The sequence below is a fragment of the Chroicocephalus ridibundus genome, chromosome 1 (assembly GCF_963924245.1).
Source record: "Chroicocephalus ridibundus chromosome 1, bChrRid1.1, whole genome shotgun sequence".
Classification (NCBI taxonomy): domain Eukaryota; kingdom Metazoa; phylum Chordata; class Aves; order Charadriiformes; family Laridae; genus Chroicocephalus; species Chroicocephalus ridibundus.
Window position 1 is genome coordinate 174,566,323 of NC_086284.1, and position 22,799 is coordinate 174,589,121.

Here is a 22,799-nt window from a genome sequence, read left to right on the forward strand (position 1 = left end):
TTCTACTATTAGAAGCTCAAGAATTGCATGGTGAATAAAGTCCATTAGAACCCTAGATCCTTTTCTGTGGTGCTGCTTCCTAGACAGTCAGCCCCTAGTCAACAGTATTGCATGGGGTGACTCTAGCCCATATATCACACTTTGCACTTGTTCTTGTTGAACATCACCAGGCTCAGATCAGTCTGTTTATCTTGCCTGTGCAGGCTGCTCTAAACATCCTGGTCCTCCAGCGTACTGATCGCTGCCCCCAACTTGGTATCATCTACACACTTGCTGAGATTGCACTCTGTTCCATCATACAGGTTGTTAACTAAAATACTAATTATTTGGTCTCCCTACCATCCATGATGGGCTCCATTAATTACTGTCTGCAAGTTGGATTTTTGCACCACAGAACACAACTATTTAGAATCATAGAATCATAGAATTGTTGAGGTTGGAAGGGACCTTTAAGATCATCGAGTCCAACCTTTAAAGGTTTAAACCTTTGAGCCTGTCAGTCCAGTCAATGTGCCTTATGGTCTAATTTTCCAGCCCATACCTGAACAAATTTTAAGAATAAGTCTGTGGGAGGCTGTCCACAGCCTTGCTAAAATAAAGGTACGTAATATGCACTGCACTCTCCTTATGCATAGTGACAGTCACATTGTAACAGAAAGCAATGAAGCTGATCAGCCCTTGGTAAACCCATGCTGCCTGCTCCCAATCACCTTCTTTCATAAGTTTAGAAATGGCTTCTGAAGTGATTTGCTCCAAAACCTTCCCAAGGAACTGAGATAAGGTTGATGAGCCTCTACTTCCCTGGATATTTCTTCTTGCCTTTCTTGAAGATGCCCTTTTCCAGTCACCAGTAACTTCCCCGAGTTGTCATGACCTTTCAAAGATGATAGAGAGTGACCTCAAACTGACATCAGCAGCTTCTTCAACCACCTTGGATGCATCCTATCTGTTCCCCGGGACCTGTATATGTTCAGCTGAGTTAAGTTGTGCTACGGTTGGATAATATCTGCTATGTTCTAAACAAAAAAGACTTCAAGCTCCAGGCCACAAGACATGTATGGATTTAAGCGTGGAGGACGGAAGCTGACATCTCACTTTCCTCTTTGGTTCCTCCAAAAGTACTGCTATTTAATTGAATATTGGCTGCTTCAATGGCCTCTTCTCACAGAGCACACACAAGTCAATTAGGAGAGCTCCTGAAATTTTTAAATAGGCATTACTAAAAAATCTTTTTCAACGGAAATCAATGTATGTGAATGTGCTAAATATCAGTCATTTATCTAGATCCTTTAAACACAATCTATACCTACACTACAATTTCAGTTTTAACATTACACAAAACCTAAAGAACTTAGGGAAGTTATATTCTATGATGTGGGATCCTTAGTTCAGCTTTCAAGAGACTCCAAATGCAAATGTACTCACTGAGAAGAACTGATGGATCAGTTATTAGTTCCATTTACGATGATGCATTTGGTTTAGAATGATTTTGCTTTGAGGCTACAGTAATGAGTCTAAAACTCCATAGAACTAAGACTTTTTTCACTTTTATACATTTTTCCATTGCTTGGCCTGTTTATTCAATTCTGATGCTTGACTGTCTTTAGAGAAATAACAATTAATGACATCGTTATACTTTGATGTGTCATACAAGATAAATATAATTTAGAAAAATACTATACCATTTGGCTAAATACAGGTTCCAAATGATATCTTTAGTGTCATGCATCCTTAGTGGGCTTTTGTTTGGGAAGTATTTGTTTGAATCTGGCTATTTAACCAAGGATTAGATAGAGATATGCCATGAAGATAGTTTCTGTTTAAAAATCAAAAGCATTTCAGGTGGCATTAAGAACCGAGATCTGATGGTGGAAGGCCAGAAAGCAATCAGAGCACTTTCTGCATGAGCTGTGAAACTGTAGCGTTAGCAACAGCTGCAACTCCTAATAGCTGTGTTTGTGTTTATTTTATCAGATACTGACTGCAACAACCTACTTCCAAGGCCAGGATATCTATCAGATAACTAAAAAAAAAACAGATTTCAGCATTTTAGATAAGTATCACTGCTGAAAGAGGTAGAAAAGAGGCTTTATGTATCTGATGATGCCACAGACTGAGAATGGCATGCGATTCGTTAACATAGCAGTTGAAGAAGAAGGGTCATATCAAGAGATTGTTGATAAACACTCATTGAAAAGATTGATCTTCCAACATGTTACTTAGGAGAGAATTTTTCCCCTCCTTTTTAAAAGAAGAGGATGGATCTAACGAAATTTTCATGATACACTTTTTTTGCTTTTCTACAATGCTGTGTAGGAAATTTGATATAAAAATGATCATATTCTTTGCAGAAAGGCTGGATTCTGATCTGACATTTATAAGCAATTGCAAGAGCTAGACATGTGTAAGAGTGTCAAGACACAAGAAATGTTATGGGGACCTTCTAATCCATAGGCTACACTTATTTCCTGGCACTAGCCAGAAAACAGCAATTACTGTCACAAGCCCACAATCAGAAGCTCACAGCCTGAGACAAACCACATCAGGAAGGATTATCTGAAAAGAAAACAAAATACAGTGTATGTGTCTAATTTGGACATGTGATAAGAATACTAAGAATACTAAAGATGTAAAGAAATTGTTGTTCTAATTGCTGTTTACTTCTCAAGAGTTAGTTAGCACAAATGACATAGTTTTTATTCGTCCCTCTCCCCTCCCCCCAAAAAAAAGAAAAATAAAAAGGAAACTGCTACCTAGCTGCCATGGAAGGCAGGCAAAAAATACAGGAACGGCTATGTGTATGAGTGTGGATATGTAAAAAAACATGTAGGAAACTCCTGGTCAATAATTTCAAAACCTATCAAAAAGACTGGGATTTTAAAATTCCACATAATCAAAGCTCAGAAGCAGAACAATACTTTTTCTCAGGGCAACAGATTTATTCCCTTTGATGAAGGAAGGAGTAATGGATTTCTTTTTATCTTGGTTGCAACTTACAAAGTTACTTTCTTTTTGAAAAAGTATGAATAGATAAATTAAATTTAAAAAATTAAGTTTTAAAAAATACAGTACTTCCTGTGGCATGTAACCATCAATAGTGGTACTTGATGAGAATAAGACATAGCTCCATATGCTGGTTCAGTGTAGGAAAACAATTTATTCAATTTATGGCCACTCTTCTGAGTAAAGAATTGTCTTAAAACTGATCATATTCAATTGGTTTAGCTTTTTGACAGACTAGCAAGTTCAGCCATTTTGCATGTGGCTCACATCATATTCTCATCAAGAAAACAACAATGCTAATGGTCACATGGTAGAGAACATGAAGAGCTGTGTCCAGCAAATATGTTGTCAGATTTTGTCCACCAGAGGTAAAGTGAGCTCTGCCTTGTAGATCATTTTCTACATGGATGGACTGCTGATGAAAGGTTGCCTTAAGATCAGTATTCTGGAGCATATAGGCTGGAATTCTCCAAAGTCCACATGAAAGACATGAAAATATCACTAAATACCAGGCTCATACTTTCTGAGACATCTGTTGGCCAGATCTTTCATCTCATCTGGGATAGCCTGCTTGACATTGCACAATACAACAGACAAAAAAACACTACTGCCGTCAATTGCCTTTGAATGTCTTTGGCAACATACAGGAGCCAATACAAATACAAAGATACCTGTAATTGTTCAGGTGAAACGATTACTATTCATGCTATTGTGAGCAAGATAAGGACCCTTCCTCCAACTCAGTCACATGCAATCCATTTTTCACATAATATTGTGCCAAACTTGTACTAAAAATATACCACTGCTCGATGTGCATAAATGAAGAAAACGGATGATCTTTGGCAAAAACTAAAGTTTTCCCCATGCTGTTTCACAGCCTCACCTTCCACAGAGCACTGGGTACACTGAGTTTATAATGAAGATATTAAACAGTAATTTAATGAAGACTGGCGCCTAATGACTTACTGCATTGTGATATTAGCAAATAGTATAAATAGGTGCTTGCACACTGCTGATTTTGTAGAATGCTAGATAATACTGAATAAGATAATTGTCACTGAAATCTACATAATATTGGTATAAAAAAATCACAACAAACAATGACTACACCACAAAATAGTAGACTATACCAAAAACTTTTGGACAAAATTTAGTACATTTGTATTGTTTTGCAATATGGAAGGGGTTTTCTGCCCTTCTTTCTCATTTCACTCACCCTATCCAACAGTAAAATCTGCAGTACAAAATGGTGTCCAGATATTTTTCTCTTCCTTCACACCCTAGCATATGGGATCTTTTAGCCCAGCAATATGTACTCCTCCCTACGCACTTGTTTGAGGCCCAACAGATAGCCACTGATATCATGTGTCATTATTTGGCTCTGCTTCAGCACTTTGCTATAAAACATTGAGGCCAGAAAGGAGGGAATAAGAAGTAGAGACTGTTCCAAGCTTCTGCTGCTTGTTTCTGCCAAAGTCGAAAGTCTATGCGATGATTTGGTATTGCCCAACTGCAGAGAATGGAACAGCTAAAGACACATGGAACCAGGCAACCTTGTACTAAGGATAGCTAGTCTGGGCTAGGTAAAGTAGAGTGTAGGACCATTATAGGTAAGCCACACATTTCTCACAATCAAACTCTTCAGCACAGATGAGATATATGCTTGAGAAAAAAAAAAAAAAAGAAAAAAAAGAAGGAAAAAATATGACAAATATTGCAGGGTATAATTCTAATTACAGCCATCAATCCTGAACACTGAAATGTTCACTTGCTAAACAAAGTATATCCTTCATGGGTGTATACGTTGCAAATTTATCCCATACACTGCTCTGTAGAAAAACATATGTTCTTGTATTTTTCATCACAAGAAGCCAAGGGCTTGAGTGACTTATTTGACATCAGTCCCCAGTTCAGCCTTTGAGCCTGCTGTGCAAATTAAAATGTCAGCTCGTGGTTCTCCTGTCATGATCTGAACCTAAATACTTTATCTGAGAATTGGTCCTTAAACCCATGTTTTATGTATTTCACAATAAACTCAATAACAATTTGGAAAAAAAAAAAAAGGAAGGACTGTGTGGCAACACCAGAGGGTGATACAGTGCAAGCCTCTCTGAAATGAGCTAGCCTTTTCCCCCTGCCTTCTGCACTCCTTCCTTTTCTCCCTGGCCTCAGGAGCACCTGCCCAAATGTGATTGCCTTGCTGACAGACAGATCGAACTAAACTGTCCATGTAGTTTCCAGTTTAGCAATTAAAAAAATTAAAGAAAAAATAAAAATCGTGGGATTATTTGGGTTGAACAGAGTGAAACAAGAACGGCTCAATTGAATTACAGTGTATAAAAGTCTGGCCTACTGGCTGAATAATTCAAAACAGGATATTTTCCTTCTTTAATATATGAACAGATACTTCCTTCCTGTGTGAAGAAATAAATCCTTCAACTTTCTGCTTTTTATTATTTTAGAAAGAAGCCAGGGATCAGAAAACATCAGCTAATGAGACTGTTCTTTTTTGTATATATATTTCAAATTAAAATGAAAAAAATCCTAAAATTTAAGCCAGATCTCTGTGTTTACACACACACATTTCCTGCCTACCAAATGATTCCTGGGACTCCTGCATCAAACATTTTGCGTGCTCTTACAATAAGACAGTAATTCTGAAAATGTATCTTAAAATAGCTGCTGAAAGGGAGAAGAAAAAAAAATTAAAATTACTCCAAGTCATCAAGTCATTGGTAATAACTTCATTCAAAGCCCATCTATTTTCTAAGGGGACGGAAGTGGCAAAAGAAGGCTCATACGCAGATGACCGAAGACTGATCTACTGTAAACTGCTCCAACTAACAACATATTGGGTTTCATAACTCTCTATGACCCATACAAACGTGATCCTAAATAGGATCTAATTCTGCCAGTAGCAGGACTATCGCATCAATCTCCTTTGCAAAATTACAGTGGAATATTGACAAATGGCTCTTGCAAAGATGCAGCAGCTGAATAAGCACATTCAGAGACAAGGGTTCGCAAAAAAAAAGCTCAGTCATATCCTCTTAGGTCTCAAATGGCCACATTGCTATCTGTTTTCTTTGCTTTACCTGAAACCATTAAAACAAACCAAAAAAAGAAGCCAATGAATTGTTCAGTTAGAGAAAGCAGTGCTCCAGACAAATACTTAGGTAAGTCATCAACAGCTGCCTTACTATGCATACTGAGTCTAGAACTTCCCACGTAGGTTGTGTCTTTTGAGGCTATAAAAGATAACATTGGTTTAAAGATTCTTTTCCTTGCTTTATGAGTGACAATATTGATCCCATAGACATTTTTATTTTTTACTTAATTGTCACTAAATTCAGTTTTGAATGAGATGTTATTCCTCAAATTCCTTTGGAGCCTGGTGTATATTTTCAGGTATATTATTGTTCTCATTCTATCATGAAAATGAACAAAATACACACTCAAATATTGCTGTCATTATAATCTGTTACTAAAATAGTAAAAAGATAAAAATTTTAGAACAAAAGGAGCTGTTTCCTCATTCTCATTTGATAGTCCTTTAACTATAGAAATACATTGGGTTCTACGGTGGGTGTGACATTAATAGCACAGTAACTACCAGAGCATTTCAAAGAGCAGGAATCAATTAATCCATGACAAATACATTTAAATGAGCTATATATACCAAATGCTTCTTTATTTCTGGACATCCAACATGTTAATTCTAGCCCTGGTTGTCCTTTCGATTTCTTTTCTTTCCAACAGCTACATGATTGCTTAAGAAGAATAATATTTATTTTTTACATGAAGTTTTTATGCTAATGACTGTGCTTACTTCAGAAAATGTGAAATCATCCACATTTATTTCTTCATAGTCATCCTCCACTTCATCACTTTTAACAGCTGCAAGAGCACTGGCCAGTTTCTTTCGCAAAAGAAAACCCTTCCAAAATGCCTAAACAAAAAATTTAAAGCATGTTATACAAAGCCATAGATCAAACCCAAATCCAGATTCTCTACGTTATCCCATTAGGAAGATAAAACATCTTGGTCCTTGGTTTAATAGCTCAATGATCTGTTTTTTGAACTTTATGTGACATTTAAAACTACAAGACAAATTAAATGCCAGCATATGTCTAAAGCTTAGGGTACTCAAGAGGCTCTCCACCACTAAGCAGAAAGGAATCCTGCAACTCCCTCAACTACAAACCTGGGTCAACTAATTAATTATTTGACAATTCCTTCAGGGACTATTATAAACTGAAAGGAAAGGCTACATAAGAAAAAGCTGAGTGTCAACTTTCAAATTACTGAGAATAAAAATACACTTGTACTAAATGTCTTATAGTTTACAAGTAGCAATTCTTGGAGACATCTCATGCAATTGACCTAGGTCAGTTACTCTTTCTTAACTGTCTAAGATCTTTATTCAAAAAAAATATTACCAGTAGGCATAATCATATCTAAGAAAAAGGAGAACATTAGGAATTAAGTGCTAGAAAAAGAGGAAGGGTGTTAGGAACACATGCCAAGCTGTAGAATCAGATCCAGGAAAACACTTTAGAGATCAAAATTACATGGATGGAATTAAGAACACTAAATTCAGGACAGCAGTTTCCCCCCAAACCAGTGTTTGACATCATTAGATTTCAAGATGCCCTAAGGATTTAAAACACCATGCAAAAAATTTCTACTGTCCTGAAAGATGTAGTGTTGTCCACATTTAATGGCTTTGCAATGAAGGCACTAAACCAGGAAGGGTAAATCTTGTGTTCTGGCTTAACATTTAGTTTATTGATTTTTAGGAAATTATTTTCTAAATGCATAAATTATTGAAAATATTACTGGTTTTACACACAATTCCTGATTATTATAAAAATGATTTAATGTATTAGAAAGGCTTTCTTATAATTTCATTGTTGTTATTTTCCTACAGATCTTCATAGCCATCCAGATAAAATATCCTGATATTACTGAGTGATCAAATGACACATACATTTCATTCACCAAATACAACTAGTTTTTACAAATGCAAAAGAGAAAAGCAATCCTAATGGTATATGCAGAAAGATAATCTGTAAGGCAGCTGTTAACACAGATCAATGAAAACACCAGGTCACTGCGCAGTCATGATCAAAAAGAAAAATTATATGTTAGTAGTTTTTAAGAAACAAGATCAAAACCATCTCATTGTACAAATTTGTGATATATCTGCCTATGGAATTCAGTTCTAATCACTTCTTTAGAAAGGATATAATAGAATGAAGTAAAGGTTCAGAGAGGGACAAAAAGACAGGAGTACAGAGCAATGTGAAAAGAGACTAAATGGACTAAACTCTTATTTACAAGAGTGAATATAAGGATAGATATAAAAGGGATCTAAAAATCCATAAAATGCACAGAAGATAAATAGTGAAAGACTTCGTTTTCATAGTAACTTTGGAAATTATCAGGTCTGAAACAAATGAAAGGAAGCACATTTTAATCACTATATAAATTTCTGAAACTCATCAGTTTAATATGTAGTAGAGGTGAAATATATAAGTAAGTTCAAAAACGGATTAAATAAGTTTATGGAGATCAACTGTCAATACACTAGCTACACAATATAATCCAGAAACAGATTTTAGCTCAAGTTTCCAGATAATTGACTGCTGTCGTATTGCTGACTTACTTGTCCTTTTCTTAGTATGCACATTTACTAAGCATTTTGCTACTGACCATTTGTTGAATAGGTACTAACAAATTACTTAGATTTTCAGTCTGAAAATGCAACTTAGGCTCCTAAATCACTTTGGCACTGTTGATTTCTTTATAGAAGACTTACCATATTGAATGTTTTTAAGTTATCTTGAAACCTGAAATCAATACAGGGTCCATTTGCTTAAAAATGTAGAAAACCCCATGAACACTGGCAACTTGGCAGGTAAATGGTATATCTGGTTAGCAATCTAAACAAGGCCGAGGTACGGACTTCAATTCTTGCATGTATTAATCCATTCTGTTTAACTGTTAGCTCAGTATCTACCATAGGACAGCCTAGACCACGGTCTGTTTCCAATAACAGTATGGATGAGGCAATCCTGGTTTTGGGAGATGGGGAGAGAAGGAAAGAAATGGATAGGTAGGATAGAAGAGATGGGGAGGGTAGTTCGTTGTATAGATGTCAGACATGATGAACCAGTTACTTGGAGTCTGACAGTTTAATAGCATAGACAGATATACCCCAGTAAGAATATGGGTGCAACATGTCTTAAACGTAATATTAGAATTAAATCAAACAAAATTAATTCAGGGAAATACTTGGTGAAAAGAGGGAAACTATGTTTATGCTTCTATAAAACATTTTGCAAAGAAGGCTCTCTCTTAGCATCATCGAGCTTACTCTGATTAAATAAAACAAATAATATTTAATTATGAAACAATAAAATCGTAAACAAAAATAGAGAGAAGATAACAAGTATACAAAACTAGTAAGATTTTTTTCTGATTAAATTTGCAAAATAAGTAAAGAGAATGCCATAAACCAACCTGGATTAGTGTGGCAGCTTCATGCTTCTGTCTCCAAGATTCAATAAACTGATGATTCTCTGTTTTGGTGCAGTCAGTTTTCCTCTTGGCATTGTACTGCCGCCAAAGGGACTGGATTACTGATGCTGCCATATGTAGCCTCATAGAGAAATAAATACTTTTATGAATGACATAGCCTCACCAGTACAAATGAATTATCATAGCTGCCAAACTATAACCATAAAATATAGCAATATGCATTGAGACAAATGGAAAGCTCTGCCATTAAACTGTTAAGAAATTACAATCCAGATGTGACTGGATTGTAATTCTGTTCGTGTTCAGAAACACTGAAGGACATTCACATCACACAACTTTGGAAACCCAATTACCTAAGAGGACTAATCTCCTCTGGTCTCTGTTCCCTGTATAGTCACTGGAGAGGAAGAGTCTCCTCAAAGGAGGGATTAGGAGCAGAAGTGGTTTAACAATGACTGAATAAACTACGGGAGGGGTCCACTTATCTCCAAGGTCCATATTAAAAAAACCACTAAAGAGAGCTAAATGCTGAAAACTGTATGAGACAAATAACTCCAGCGGAGCAGACAGGAAAAACTGAGGAAGTGCAATTTCATCTTTTGCCTACTTTTACCCTTCTGTTTAACACTACTGACCACAATGTACAATATATGTAGATTCTCTAATTTGCTCACCATTTAACAAGCACTGATTACAGACTATTGAGATTTGTTCAATGATTTCTAAATAGATGTTCAATTAATTTATACTGATGGAGAAAAGTTTTAATGGCAGTTCTGCATTATGACTTCACTATCTTGGAATCCTTTTCTCTACAAAAATGCCATTTCAATTGGACCATGGGTTTAAGAAAAGACATCTAAATTTCCCCCAATCTTTACATACTTTCTTTCCTTGTGCAGAGTACTTTGTGCAAAAAAGCACAATTCAGAGGTTAAGCTAGATTTTTTTTTCCCAGAATGTGTTTACTAAGTTTACCAATCGCAAAATATGGTTTATTTGTAAGCTTTGCAGGTATAAAAAGCAGTAGCTGAGTTAAAAAAACAAAAAACCCCACCCTTTAATGGCTTGTATTCTGCATTGGAGAGAACTGTCCAACAACAGATTTACAGAATTCATTTAAAACATTAACTAAAAACTCTAAATTAACTATTTAAAAAAGATTTTTCTGAAGCATTCAACTTCCTTAACAGACTACTGTACTCTTACTTTCAACTTCCTGAGAGGCAATGATGAATTCTATGGTCTTCCTGAATAATAAATTTTATGACAAATTATTAGTGTCTTAAGTACCTACTAAGCACTACTGCCCATTTACCGTAAATCTAAACAGCATGAAGAAGCACATCTTCCGTGCTTGCTCTTCACAGTGTTCTCAAGACGTGTATTTTTGAAACTGAATTCTTATGAAATCATAACTGAATTTTTGCACGGGTAGGGCAAAAATTTCAGCTTCTGTTTTCCCTGACTGTACATCCAGAACAATGCAACCCAGCAGCAAAGGCATGCCAAAGAGGTAATAAACCAGTCTGTTTCATGGGGAAGAATATTTGGGGGCACAGAACAAGTTGAACTGGCCCCTCACCCCCGCATCTACTTTTAAGAAGCAGGTTAAGGCATGTTGGAGGAGTACCAAGGGCAGGGCAGGCTGTTAGCTCTTCAGTCATCACAACAGCAGGAGACTGGCCTAAGGTCAAGGGAGTAGGATGGTAGATTTAAGCAACTTTTCCCTCTTGCCTTCTAAGTGATACTGACTGTAAACTCTACACAGATGAATCTAGAATGTCAAATGAGTAGTGTAGCAAAAAAGCCTTTAAACTGCCCCAAAATTCCTGCAACCACTCCAGCATTTTCATCCCTAAATTGTATGTGTCATTGAATTGGTGTCATAAATATATTGAAAAAAAAAAGAAGGAAAAGGCAGGATAACAAGAGAAAGTTTTCAAATTCTCTTACTATACAGTATTTTAAAATTATTTTAAGTACCTATGTATCTATATTCTAATATATCAACTGACAGAATACCACAAAGGATTGTTAATATGGAAGTCTAGTGTGCATCACCTTAACATAAAACTCTTCATTGTCTAATAAGCTTAAAAATATTGTTTTCTTACTACAAGTTCTGTAGTTTTTTAACTTTTAACTACTTTAAACCAGAAATCCTCACTCCTATTGCCTATCCATATAATCTGTTTGAAAGCAACCTGACATCTGCCTTACCTTTCTGTATCTTTCTCAAAAAAATGATCTCTTCCCATATTACTTGCTACTATCTCTGACTGTTGCAACGTGAGTTGGGCTGACATGTTACTGTTGCCTTTGCTCTCCTCGCTGTAATTAATACAAGATTCAGTGCTCTTCTGCTTCACTCTCTGGTCTTCTTTATTTTCCTTTTGATGCACAGGTATGGAGGAGTTAATGAATGTGGCCTGAATATGGTCAGTAGTAATCCATCTTTTGGAAGGATCCAACAAGACCTGTTTATTTTCTGTCGCACCCATGATAAAGAGGTTATTTTCCTGTAGGCAGCCAGTGGATGTTTGCTTTAAATGATTTTGCAGTGCTTCTGGTCCATCTCTGTCAGTAACGTTTAGTTCACCATACTCATGTGCATAGCGATGTTTAATACTAAGTTTCATCAACTGATTAAAATACCGGCATTGTCCCAGTGCAGAATCAATAGAAGAGGCAATTCTGAAAAAAGACAAAAATGATTTTACGTGTGTTTCAGACTGTAAGACTGCTTTTAAAAAATATATTAGCTCTATTATTTTCTAAACTACCTTTTATTTTCAAGTATCCTTACGTGTTTCCATATTCTTATGGTGAATAGTAATTACTGAGACTGAAAACCAGTTTCACTGTTTATAAATCTTAATTGCATTTTTCTTTTTTCAGCAGTATTTAAAATATACTCATATATGTTAGATTCCTTATTTTACTCTGACTTTTTTTAACAGGTTTCAGTCTGTTTGACTGAAAGGGCACTTGGGCATGCATTTCACTATTAATTTTCTATGTGGTTAGAGGCATACGAAGCCGAAAATTTTGGAGGATTTAAGTCAATTTTGTTATAAATCCTGTAATAGCCTTAATAACCCAATTTTATCTGGAATCCATGAAAAATAATATAAAAATAACAGTAATTTTAAAATTTAGATTAGAACTACAGCAACAAACCCCAAACTTAGATTTAAACCAACAAACCACAATGTCTAGAGAGAATTTAGGAAAACAGAAACTTTTAAGTATAGATATTTTTATCAATATAAGGGAAGCTGCTAGACTGAAGCAACATTAATCTACGATGTCTGGCTCTCATCAGTACTTTATATTACGCCATCTAAATGATGAGAATGAGTAAGAGAAAATATGGACTAATTGTTACAGATTCAGAAAGCTGGCTGTATTTCAATAGTGTTTGTCCATTCTATTATGTAGCCAATACTTCTGGAATCACTAAAACATTTCCCTTTGATAGCATAGATAGATGCAGAGACCTGTAATCTGGAGCTATTTTCAGAGGAGCACAAAGTCAATTCTAGGTCAGCAGTCCAAAAGCAAAAGTAGAAATAAGTTCAATTCTCCTGGGAGTCTAGAAAAATCAGGTCCTCAGATTATAGTTTGAATAACAGAATCTTCCTTACTGTTCATCATTCTTGAAAGGTGAAGCTTTTGTAAGGTTTTATTGTGAGAAGACTTTTCCTATACAACTGTTTCCTCTAGCAAAGTTCAACTAAGAACCTTTTAGACTTTTAAGAACATACAGAATCAGATCTCCCAAGAGTAAAAAAGATTCCAGCTCTTCCTCTGCTAGTGCAACTTCAGTGCTATTGGACAAAGTATGAACGGCTAAACTGGAAGCCAAATACACACAGCCTAATTACACGACTCACTGTGCATTAGCTATACATTTGACTGCCCATTACACAATATTACTCCGACTCCTGTTCATTCTGCAAATATGACAATTCCTAAAAATATTGAAACTAATGCATATATTTAAGAATCTAACAAATTCTAGCTGTCTCCTACTACACAGTAAGAATAGCAATTTCTTCAACATGAAATACTTAAAGCATTAATTAAATACTTTAGTTAAATACTTTAAATCAGTTCAAGTATTTAAGAAGATAAATTTGGTACAAGGGCATTATCAAAATTCTACAAAACATACTATGGTGAGAAGATAAACAAAGAAAAGAAAAATAAACCCAAATTTCACTCCCATCATTTTTGTTTGTTTTTGTTTTTTTTTCCTTTGGTTTTCATTTTGTTTGTTGGTTTATTTGAGGATTAAAATATTGAGGTAATATTATATTGATTAAAATATAAAACATTGCCAGGATGTTTTATATATTGAGCAAAATAAACTTCTGTATGAGAAGTATATCCTGAGTATACTCGTTCATTCTCAAAAAAAAAATAAAATAAAACAAACCAAAAAACCAAAGACAAACCAAATACTATAACAGTGAACAGAGTTGGATACTTGTGCATCCTCTCCTTTGACAGGTGCAGGGGCATCTCGAGCAGCTTTTTCACCTTTCCAGTGGCTAGGAATGTGGCAAGCAGAAATGGGAGGGGAGGTCGAGGCAATTGAAAATTCAAGCAGGGAGTAACTGTATGGTCACCAGGAATTGTGTGTTACTTTTTACACAGGAATTGTGCAACTCACAGGAATTGTATGTTACGGAAGCTGCTTTTGGGCAGCTTTTCCAAGCAGTAGTTGCAAAATACAGTCTTGTCACTGTGGGCATGCACCCTATCTCTCAGCTGACACGTTCCCTGGCAAACCACAACTATACTCTCATTTTGTAGGATTTTTAGGCTGCCCTCTGTGTATCATTGGCTTTTCTCTTAGGCAGATCAGCCTAAGTTTCAAGAAACTACAAAGGAAGCTGTAGTGACATCTCAGAGAATTATGAAGTGGCTTAGTAACTATATTTGGGGTTCTCCTGCAAAAGTAAAGCTTCAAACCACAGACACCAAATATTAAGATGGGGCCCGAGTGCTAGGTGGCAGTCAGCTTGGTGTTTCCCTTAGGTGAACAGGGATTTCAGGCAGCTCTGGAGAAAAAAAAAAAAAGAGCTATTCAATAGGCTTAGGGTAGAGCTATCCTATCAATGCACCCCAGCTTTCCCAGTGTCTCAAAGGGACTGCATTCTTGATACCAGAGACGTGCTCCTGAAGACTGCTTATGCAAACCACAGAAAGGAAGCTGCTATAATGGAAAATATGCAGGACTGATTTACCACTTTAACGGAAAAAACATATGAGGAAAGAGAGAAGAACAAGTAAGAATATGATAGTATTAAAATTTTTGAAACCACAATATTTCCTTTTCAGTTAACGTAAATTGGCTGTTTGCTTTTCAGACCTTTTTTGGCATTGTAGGTCAAGGGGTGTGGTCACACTAACTCTTCTGGAGTTGCTTCTTGGTTAAGGTACAACCAAGGTTTAAAGCATAAATTGGCATCTAGACAAAGCAAGAAATGGGATTATCCTGATGGAAGCACCAGTATCCTTACTGCCTGGTGCTTAGCATGTAATGAAATGTATATGAATACGTCAGTTTTGCTGCAGCAAAATATTTATGGCTTCCAGCACATTTCACTCATGTTCAATGGCCATCCACAGCTTTATTTTGATCTTAACAAGTGAAAGTAATTTATACCGTATGCAAATTTTAGCATAGCCACAAAATATGTCCTGCTTTTGCAGTGGGCGAAAGGGATGGATGACAAGGGATGATATCCCTTTCCAGGAGAGGAAGGGATGGATTTTTCGTAGCAATGTACAAACATGCTAGAATAGAAGCCCTGATAGTATTTAAAGACCAAGATATTACTTTCACAAACAAATGCTACCTGCAGCTTTCTTACCAAAATGACACCTCTCAACTTGTGCTAGGATTTTCCAGGGACTTTAAGGAAAGATAAAAGCATTAGAATCAGATTTTAATCTATTTGGAAATTCAAGTCCGGCATTTATTAATGACTGCTACAGCATCAGTCCACCAAGAGTATCCATCACTGTTGTCTTGGTAAATTCAGACCAAACCCTGCTCAGTTTTGCCTGTAGTGTTTGGGGAGGGAAGAGTAGCGGTGGGCAGGAGCAAACCCCTACTGACACCACCTAGGAAGTGTAAGGATCCATGCACAGGCTGACTTGACGGATATGGCAAAAGACAAGTTATTCATCCTTAAAGGTCTTTCAGTGGAGTTTAAATCAGCCAAAATGTTGCCAGCTGGAGGTAAGGTGGCAGTGGAAGTTTGCTTACAGAGCTGATACATATTGTAGAGAATTTCCTTTTGTAATTGCATCTGCAATAACTACCAGGTTATTCAAAGAGCATCATTTTGTCAGAATGAGACAGTAAATATTATATGGAAAAGTCAGCAGAACAAATATCTCTGAGGCAAAGGGGATACTTGACAAACAAGCCAGTTCTTAGCAGCAATGGCAATTTTCTCCTGGCCTTTGCAGCTAAATCATACATAATATTCTACCCCTTTGTGTACTTCTTAAAGTTTTGCTTAATATCACGCTTTTCCCTTTGTGGCTCTATTGTGATTTTCATAGTTTTGGAAAACTCAAATTGTACACTTCAATTTCAATTGAGCTTTTGTTTGAAATAATGTCTTTGGGGAAACTTCTATAAGCATCACTACTGATGTGCAACTGCAGGATACAAAAGTCCCTTACAAACACCTGAAAGAGATCACTGTTTACATATTCCCTCCTGTGATATAATTTATGAAATTCCTGTTGTTTTCACTATATTATACATATAGTATTTGTAAAGTTCAAGTTCCACAAGTCAGACATTTGCATATCTGACTCCTGAAAGCAAATTACTGCAGCCAAGGTGTCATATTATTTTTTATATGATTAGTCACTTAAAACATCTGAAGATTATGTGACAGAAAGCATTTATCAGAATAGAGAAATTTAACTTTAAAATATGTTTCATTAAGCATGGCAAGAACACTGAAGCTTCAGGCAGAAAGAGCACAGACAATTTAACTGGGCAGCAGTGGTGTATGAAACATGGATTAGGGAAGCAAGCAGTGATTACTTTTGGCAGCTTACATACTTGAGGTCGCACCTACAGGGGCTCATAACTTAGCAAGATGTGAAACAGACAGAAGTTTGCTCTATTGTTGGCCTGTTCTTTAACAATGTCACATTAATTCAGTCAGAGCATTGCAGCATGTACATATAACAGCTATGCTGTTAAGGCTTATATACAAACAAGTTGTTTAAAGTTCCCTTTATGAACTGCAGTTTTCAGTGGTTGCAAGTAATGCAAAAATTCTACTTTTAGTCAAAATAAAACAGAGGGCTTTAACACACAATAAATTAAGACTAAATTTAATACAAGGTACTTCAATCACGTCAAATTTACCAATGTAAAAGATTGTGAATGAATTCTCAAAACCTTAAAAACTCACAACTCTCCCTCCCTGCCCCCCCCCCCCCCCGCCCCCAACCATGCAATCAGGAAAGAAGAGACATTTACATAATTTCTTCTTCCCACTATTGTTCTCCTTAAACATCTGCAAGGTCTTTCAAACAAAACTTACACAGAATCATAGAAAAATATTCAATTGAAGGAACCTCAGGAGGTCGCTAGTCCAACCTCCTGCTTCAAAGCTGGGTTAGGTCTGAGATCAGAGCAGGTTGCTCAGAGCTTTATGCACTCAGGTCTTGAAAACCTTTAGGAACAGAGACTGCACAATCTCTCTGGGCGACCCGTTGCAATTCATCACTGTTCTAACAGTGAAAAGGTTTTTCCTTATGTCCAGTTGTACTGGGTCTGGCTGGGATGGAGTTAGTTCTCATTATAGCTGCCCGTATGGTGCTATGCTTTAGATTTGTGACTGAAACTGTATTGATAAAACACTAATGTTTTGCTGAACAGTGCCTGGACAGAGTCAAGGACCTCTCTGTCCCACTTAGTAAGTGAGCTGAGAGCGGGCAGGAGGCTGGGAAGGGACACAGCTGAGACAGCTGACCTGAGCTGACCAAAACTATATTCCACGCCGTATAACATCACACTTAGCCATAACGCTTGGGGTGAGAGTCTTTCCAAGGTAGCTGTTGCTCAGAGAATGGCTGGGCATCAGTATGCTGGTGGGAGGTGGTGAGCGATTGCTTTACATCACATAGTTGCTTTATTTATTATTTTATTTCTTTCTTTTCGTCTTTCCCCCTTTCCTTCACTTATTAAACTGTCTTTATCTCAATCCATATGTTTTTCTTGCTTCTGGTTTTCTGATTGTCTCATCCTGCTGGTGGGGGGAGTAGTGACCAAGCAGCTGACGGTTGTTTAGTTACTGGCTGGCATCAACTCACCACAGTCCGAACCTCTCTTGTTTCAGTTTAGGTCCTTGTTGCTCATCCTCCTGTCATGCACCACTGCAAACAGCCTGGCTCTGTCTTCTTGAGCACGTGCTTGAACCTCCAACCATCTTAGGGGCCATGCACCAAACATGTTCCAGTTTATCAATGTCTTTTATGTATTGGTGACCCAAACTACAGGGCACAGTATTCTAGATTCAAGCTAATAAGGGCTGAAAAGAGGGAAATAATAACCTCTCTCAACCTACTGGCTATGTTCCTGTAAATACAGCCCAGGATGTTCTAGGCACACTAGGGCACACTGCTGGCTCACATTCAGTTTCTTATCAACCCAGATCCAAACATCTTTTTCAGCAGAGACACTTCTCAGACAGACAGTCCCAGCCTGTATTGTTCCAAGGCGTCGCTCCTTCCAAGGCAAAGAACTTTGTACTTGTCCTTGTTGAATTCACAAGGCCCCTGTTGGCCTGTATCCCCAGCTTGCCTAAGTCCTCATGAATGGTAGCTCTGCCCTCAGGCATGTAAACACTTTCCTCCAAATTATCTGCAAGCATGGTGCTCTGTCTCCTGCTCCAGGTCTTTGATAAAGATGTTAGAACAAGTCAGCCTCCAGAAAGTAGCATAAGCCATTAACAGTTAATGGATGGTCCGAGCCTGACTACTTAACAAATTTCTTACCTGTCAAGCTCTCCGTTCATGCAGACCATGGTTGAATGAACCACTGAATTTTGTGAATACCATCTTTCCCTCCCATTTTTTACCATCTTGCAGGAATGTATGTGAAAGTTAGGTCCTTAGATTCTACTACAGCTCTCTCACAAGTTATATCCAATTACAGACCGACATTTTTTTCTCCAAAGGATACTGATGAAACCGGTCCTAAATCTCAGATGTAAGAAAGTTTTCTCAACCATAAAGGAAGAGTACTTTTTTTTTTTTTGCCTCTCCTTCTTTTTCTTTTAAATAAAAGGAAGGAAAGAACACTATTTCAAAATGGTAAATAGATTAGGAAGTATCAGTTTCCCATCTGCAAGCCAGAAGCCAAGAATCACAGAAGTGGAGAAGACATATCTTGAGGGTTCAATGGAGAAACACATGAGTTCTAGGAGCCACCTAGACATTACAACTGTCATAGAAAACTGCACTATATAATTTCTCTCAAACTACTTTCAATCTAATTCTTAATATGAACCTCTTTTCAAATAAATCTGTTTTGTGAGCTATGAAGATTTTATCACAGCTTAGTAACAGCCAATAATACATCAACATAATAACCTGTTAGGTAGTAACAAGACACCATGGATATACAGGCTTAAATGGAAAACAATGGAAAAGGTGGGTCGTTTTCCTCAACCAACAAAGTACACAAGGTGAAGTTCATACTAAAGCACTGACAAATGTCACATCCTTCACCTGCTCTGGAATAATGTTCAGTAGCTGGCAGGATCAAGGAAACTATCTCTCCGAGCATCAGTGGAGAAACTGGATATTAAAAGGACTACAAGGACATTGTGAACCTGCTAGGGAATGAAAAGGAACTAAGAAAGGAGAAAACATGCAATATTACCAAGTGCAAAAACATGACAAGTTTAAGCTATTTAGATATTGCAAAGCCACAGAAAGATAGCAGGTATAAATGATAAATTACCACTTTCAATGTCTAAGCTGAAGTCACTGGACAACTAACCATAGTAATAATGATAAAGTTAGTAAGTATGACAAACTCAAAGACCTGTAAACAGAGCGATCTGATCCAGTACTTTAAGAGAAAACAGGTCAAATCTCTTGCAATCATTTAGAAAGTGAATAATACAGACATGGAAAAAACATGCAGGGAAAAAAATAGAGCATATTGCACAAGTAGCCAAACTATGTTTGAATAAATCAAAGTTGGAAATCATGTTAATATAATTACACCACTTTCAGGATTTAAGCTACTATTCCTGCATGCCACTGTGCTATGTTGTATATATGAATTCATACACACACTACTACTAACTGAAGGCTTTGAACTACCTGTTTTCTGGAACTTAAACAAAAGTCAAGGCCCACATATTTTAATATCTGTCTGAAATACTCTTTGCACTGAAGTCAATGATTCTAATCTCTTTCTTAACAAAATACATTTCCAGGCAAAAAGCTAAGTAAAATTCATAAGACAGCAAGAACTACACTAACAATAAATGAAAACATATTTCTGAAAGCAACTTATATTCACACAAATACATACCCGAGTTCAGCAGCCTTTTTTTTCAGTAGAACATTTTCTTCAATTTGAACTCGACAAAGTTCCAGAAAAGTTCTTGATTCTGATCCTTTGATTCTTTCAGTTGTGGGTAAAGTTTGATAGTTTAAGATTTCACCATCAAGAAACTGTAAACTAGGAAGGACCTTACACACGGAACACCTTAAAAGAGAAAAAGTCATAATTAGTTTTACCAAAACAATCCTAATGCTAAAACTCCCATTTTATTGATCCAATCACATAGCAAGACAGAACACGATGATAGTTCTCTCAGTATTTGTATATATTTGTCCTTACTTCATATGTTAATTTATTAACTAAAACTTTATTTTTAATAAACCATAGAACTTAGTATGATTTCTTAATACTTTCTTTGTATAAAGACCACTGCTTAAACATTGACCCCAGGGAGGTCAATGGCAACATTCTCAATTCACTAGAGCTAGAATTTTGCCTACTTAAACAATAACAGGAAAACTTGACACACTTGTGCATAGGCACCTGTAACACATTTGATTATTAGGCAACACAGCAAACTAAGTCACAGGATTAAGATACAGCACTGATTTTGTTGACACATTGAAAGGTTTAGATTTAAAAACTGCACAGAATACTAAACGTTGTCAGTCTTACTCCCTTAACCATTTGTATTTATCACATAAAGCAATATGATACTCAGTATGACTGACAGGAAAAATAAAAAATAGTATCATCAATGCTCTCTTTTTTAGGGTATTGTGAAATATAATCTAGTACCACAGCCTTGTTTCACATATTTCTTGCAGCAGACCAAATTTGTTCAAAGTTTCAAGACAGTAGAATAATTTAAATCAATACAGCAATATTTTAATTAAGTTAGTTTTAAGTAACACTCAATAACTCTTGAAAGAATACCTTAGTAGACTGTAAGTCCCCTTACAATTAAAAAAAGATAATACCATTTTCAAAATTTTAGAACTCCCTGGCTATTCCCTACGAAGGTAAAGGACTGTTACTCAGCTCAGACAATATACACTAAGTTTAAAATCAGGGAAAGTTTCTATGACCAAGTTAGAATATTCCAAAAGGTAGCTCAATAGGATAGAATATTAGTTTTTTTTAAATATAAAATCTTCCTTCTCTACTGCCCATTAATGTAAGAATAACACTGTCTGAAATACACTGGAATAAAACAATGGGTTTAGGTAGACAGTCCCTGAACGCATAGAGAGAAATTACCAAAGCTGATGTCAAATAGTGATACATCAAAAAAGTGCCGTATCAAAAGTTGATTGATGCTGGAAGTATTGTGTCTTAGAGCTATGGGATCTCAACACTAGTTTTTCCAGCTGGGTTTCTCCTGGTGAAGGGCTGAGTCAATATTTCATTTAGTGAAAACTTCCTGGTGAATATTCTGTCACTTAAGAGGCTCTATTAATCATTACAGCATTGAAACACATTCCCCTAGGGGTGCTCAGACTGATCCCGGGGTTTAATTTTTAAAAAGCAATTTCTTACTACTTCACTTTTGTTGGTGTTATCGCTGGCTGGACATGAAAGTACAAAACTGATTGGAGAATTTTACAACTAATTCCTTTGTTGGTATCAAGGGGTTATGTAAAGTTCACTGGAACATATTGCCTGAAGTTACGGTCAATGCTGTATTCAGCAAATCCATATTTTATCGTATCCCATACTTTAAATCCTTTAGACAAATGAATCTCTTGTCTAATCATAAAAGCTGTATTGGGTCAAGCAATCTAAAGTGTCAGTTCTTATAGTTAAATTGGAATTCAGAAAGTTTTTCCCCTCCAGGTTACAAGTGAAATAACAGTTGGTTCTCTAAAATAGTGGGAATTGAAGCAATGCAAATGGAAAATTTAAAATATTGTCACAGTCACTGAATTTTATTCACAAAACTACCTATAGGAACCATGGGAGTGCAAATAAGTCTGTTCATTAAAAAACATACAAACCAGCCAAGAATGCATTCATAGAGCTATCTTTTAAACTACTCAAACATTTCCAACTAAGAGCTTCAAATAGATTTTTTTCTACTGGAATACCAATCAGAAATTTGTGCAAAAATCTTCTAATGGAAGGTATACATGTAAGGATGGTTTTGGTTTGTTTTTTTTTTCCTAAATAAAACACCTACTCTAAAACAGACATACCCAAAACTTTATTGTTGTTATACTAGGCAATCTAACATAGCAAACATGAACACAATTTATCTAAACACATTCTTGTGTAACATTGCAGTGTAAAGCCTCACCTTTAACTGACGTGAAATTATACAAGGAATAATTTTGATCATACTTCAAAATTGCTAAGCTTAAAACAAAAAAAAATTGTTTTTCTATAATTAAAAAGTCTCAGTCACCTGTTTTAATTACATCCAAAATGAAAATCCAACTGTTGTGTCTCATTTCATTTCCTCAGAAATTTTATGTCAAAACTTTCCTAGATAAATACTCTATTTCCTTAGCTGAAAGAACTGATAACGATTTAAATTCTTACTGACTAAATGCTTCTTTGTACATTTAATGGAATTATAGTAAGAGTTCACTAAAAGACACTCTACCATTTCAACACATGTATTCTGGAACATCATCTAAAATTGCATTTCCAACTTGTCATTCTGGAACATCATCTAAAA

At 36.2% G+C, this 22,799-nt stretch overlaps 1 protein-coding gene across 1 annotated transcript in view; it reads right to left on the bottom strand.

Annotated features, from left to right (window-relative positions):
* The window catches only part of LRRIQ1 (leucine rich repeats and IQ motif containing 1), a 110,197-nt gene that overhangs the window by 61,127 nt on the left and 26,271 nt on the right, over positions 1 to 22,799 (bottom strand). Inside the window, exons 15-18 of the mRNA XM_063323949.1 lie at positions 20,147 to 20,323; positions 11,770 to 12,243; positions 9,529 to 9,667; positions 6,833 to 6,952 (exon numbers count right to left, since the gene is read on the bottom strand). Coding sequence (XP_063180019.1) covers positions 6,833 to 6,952; positions 9,529 to 9,667; positions 11,770 to 12,243; positions 20,147 to 20,323 — 910 coding nt within the window. The remainder of the gene's footprint in view (positions 1 to 6,832; positions 6,953 to 9,528; positions 9,668 to 11,769; positions 12,244 to 20,146; positions 20,324 to 22,799) is intronic.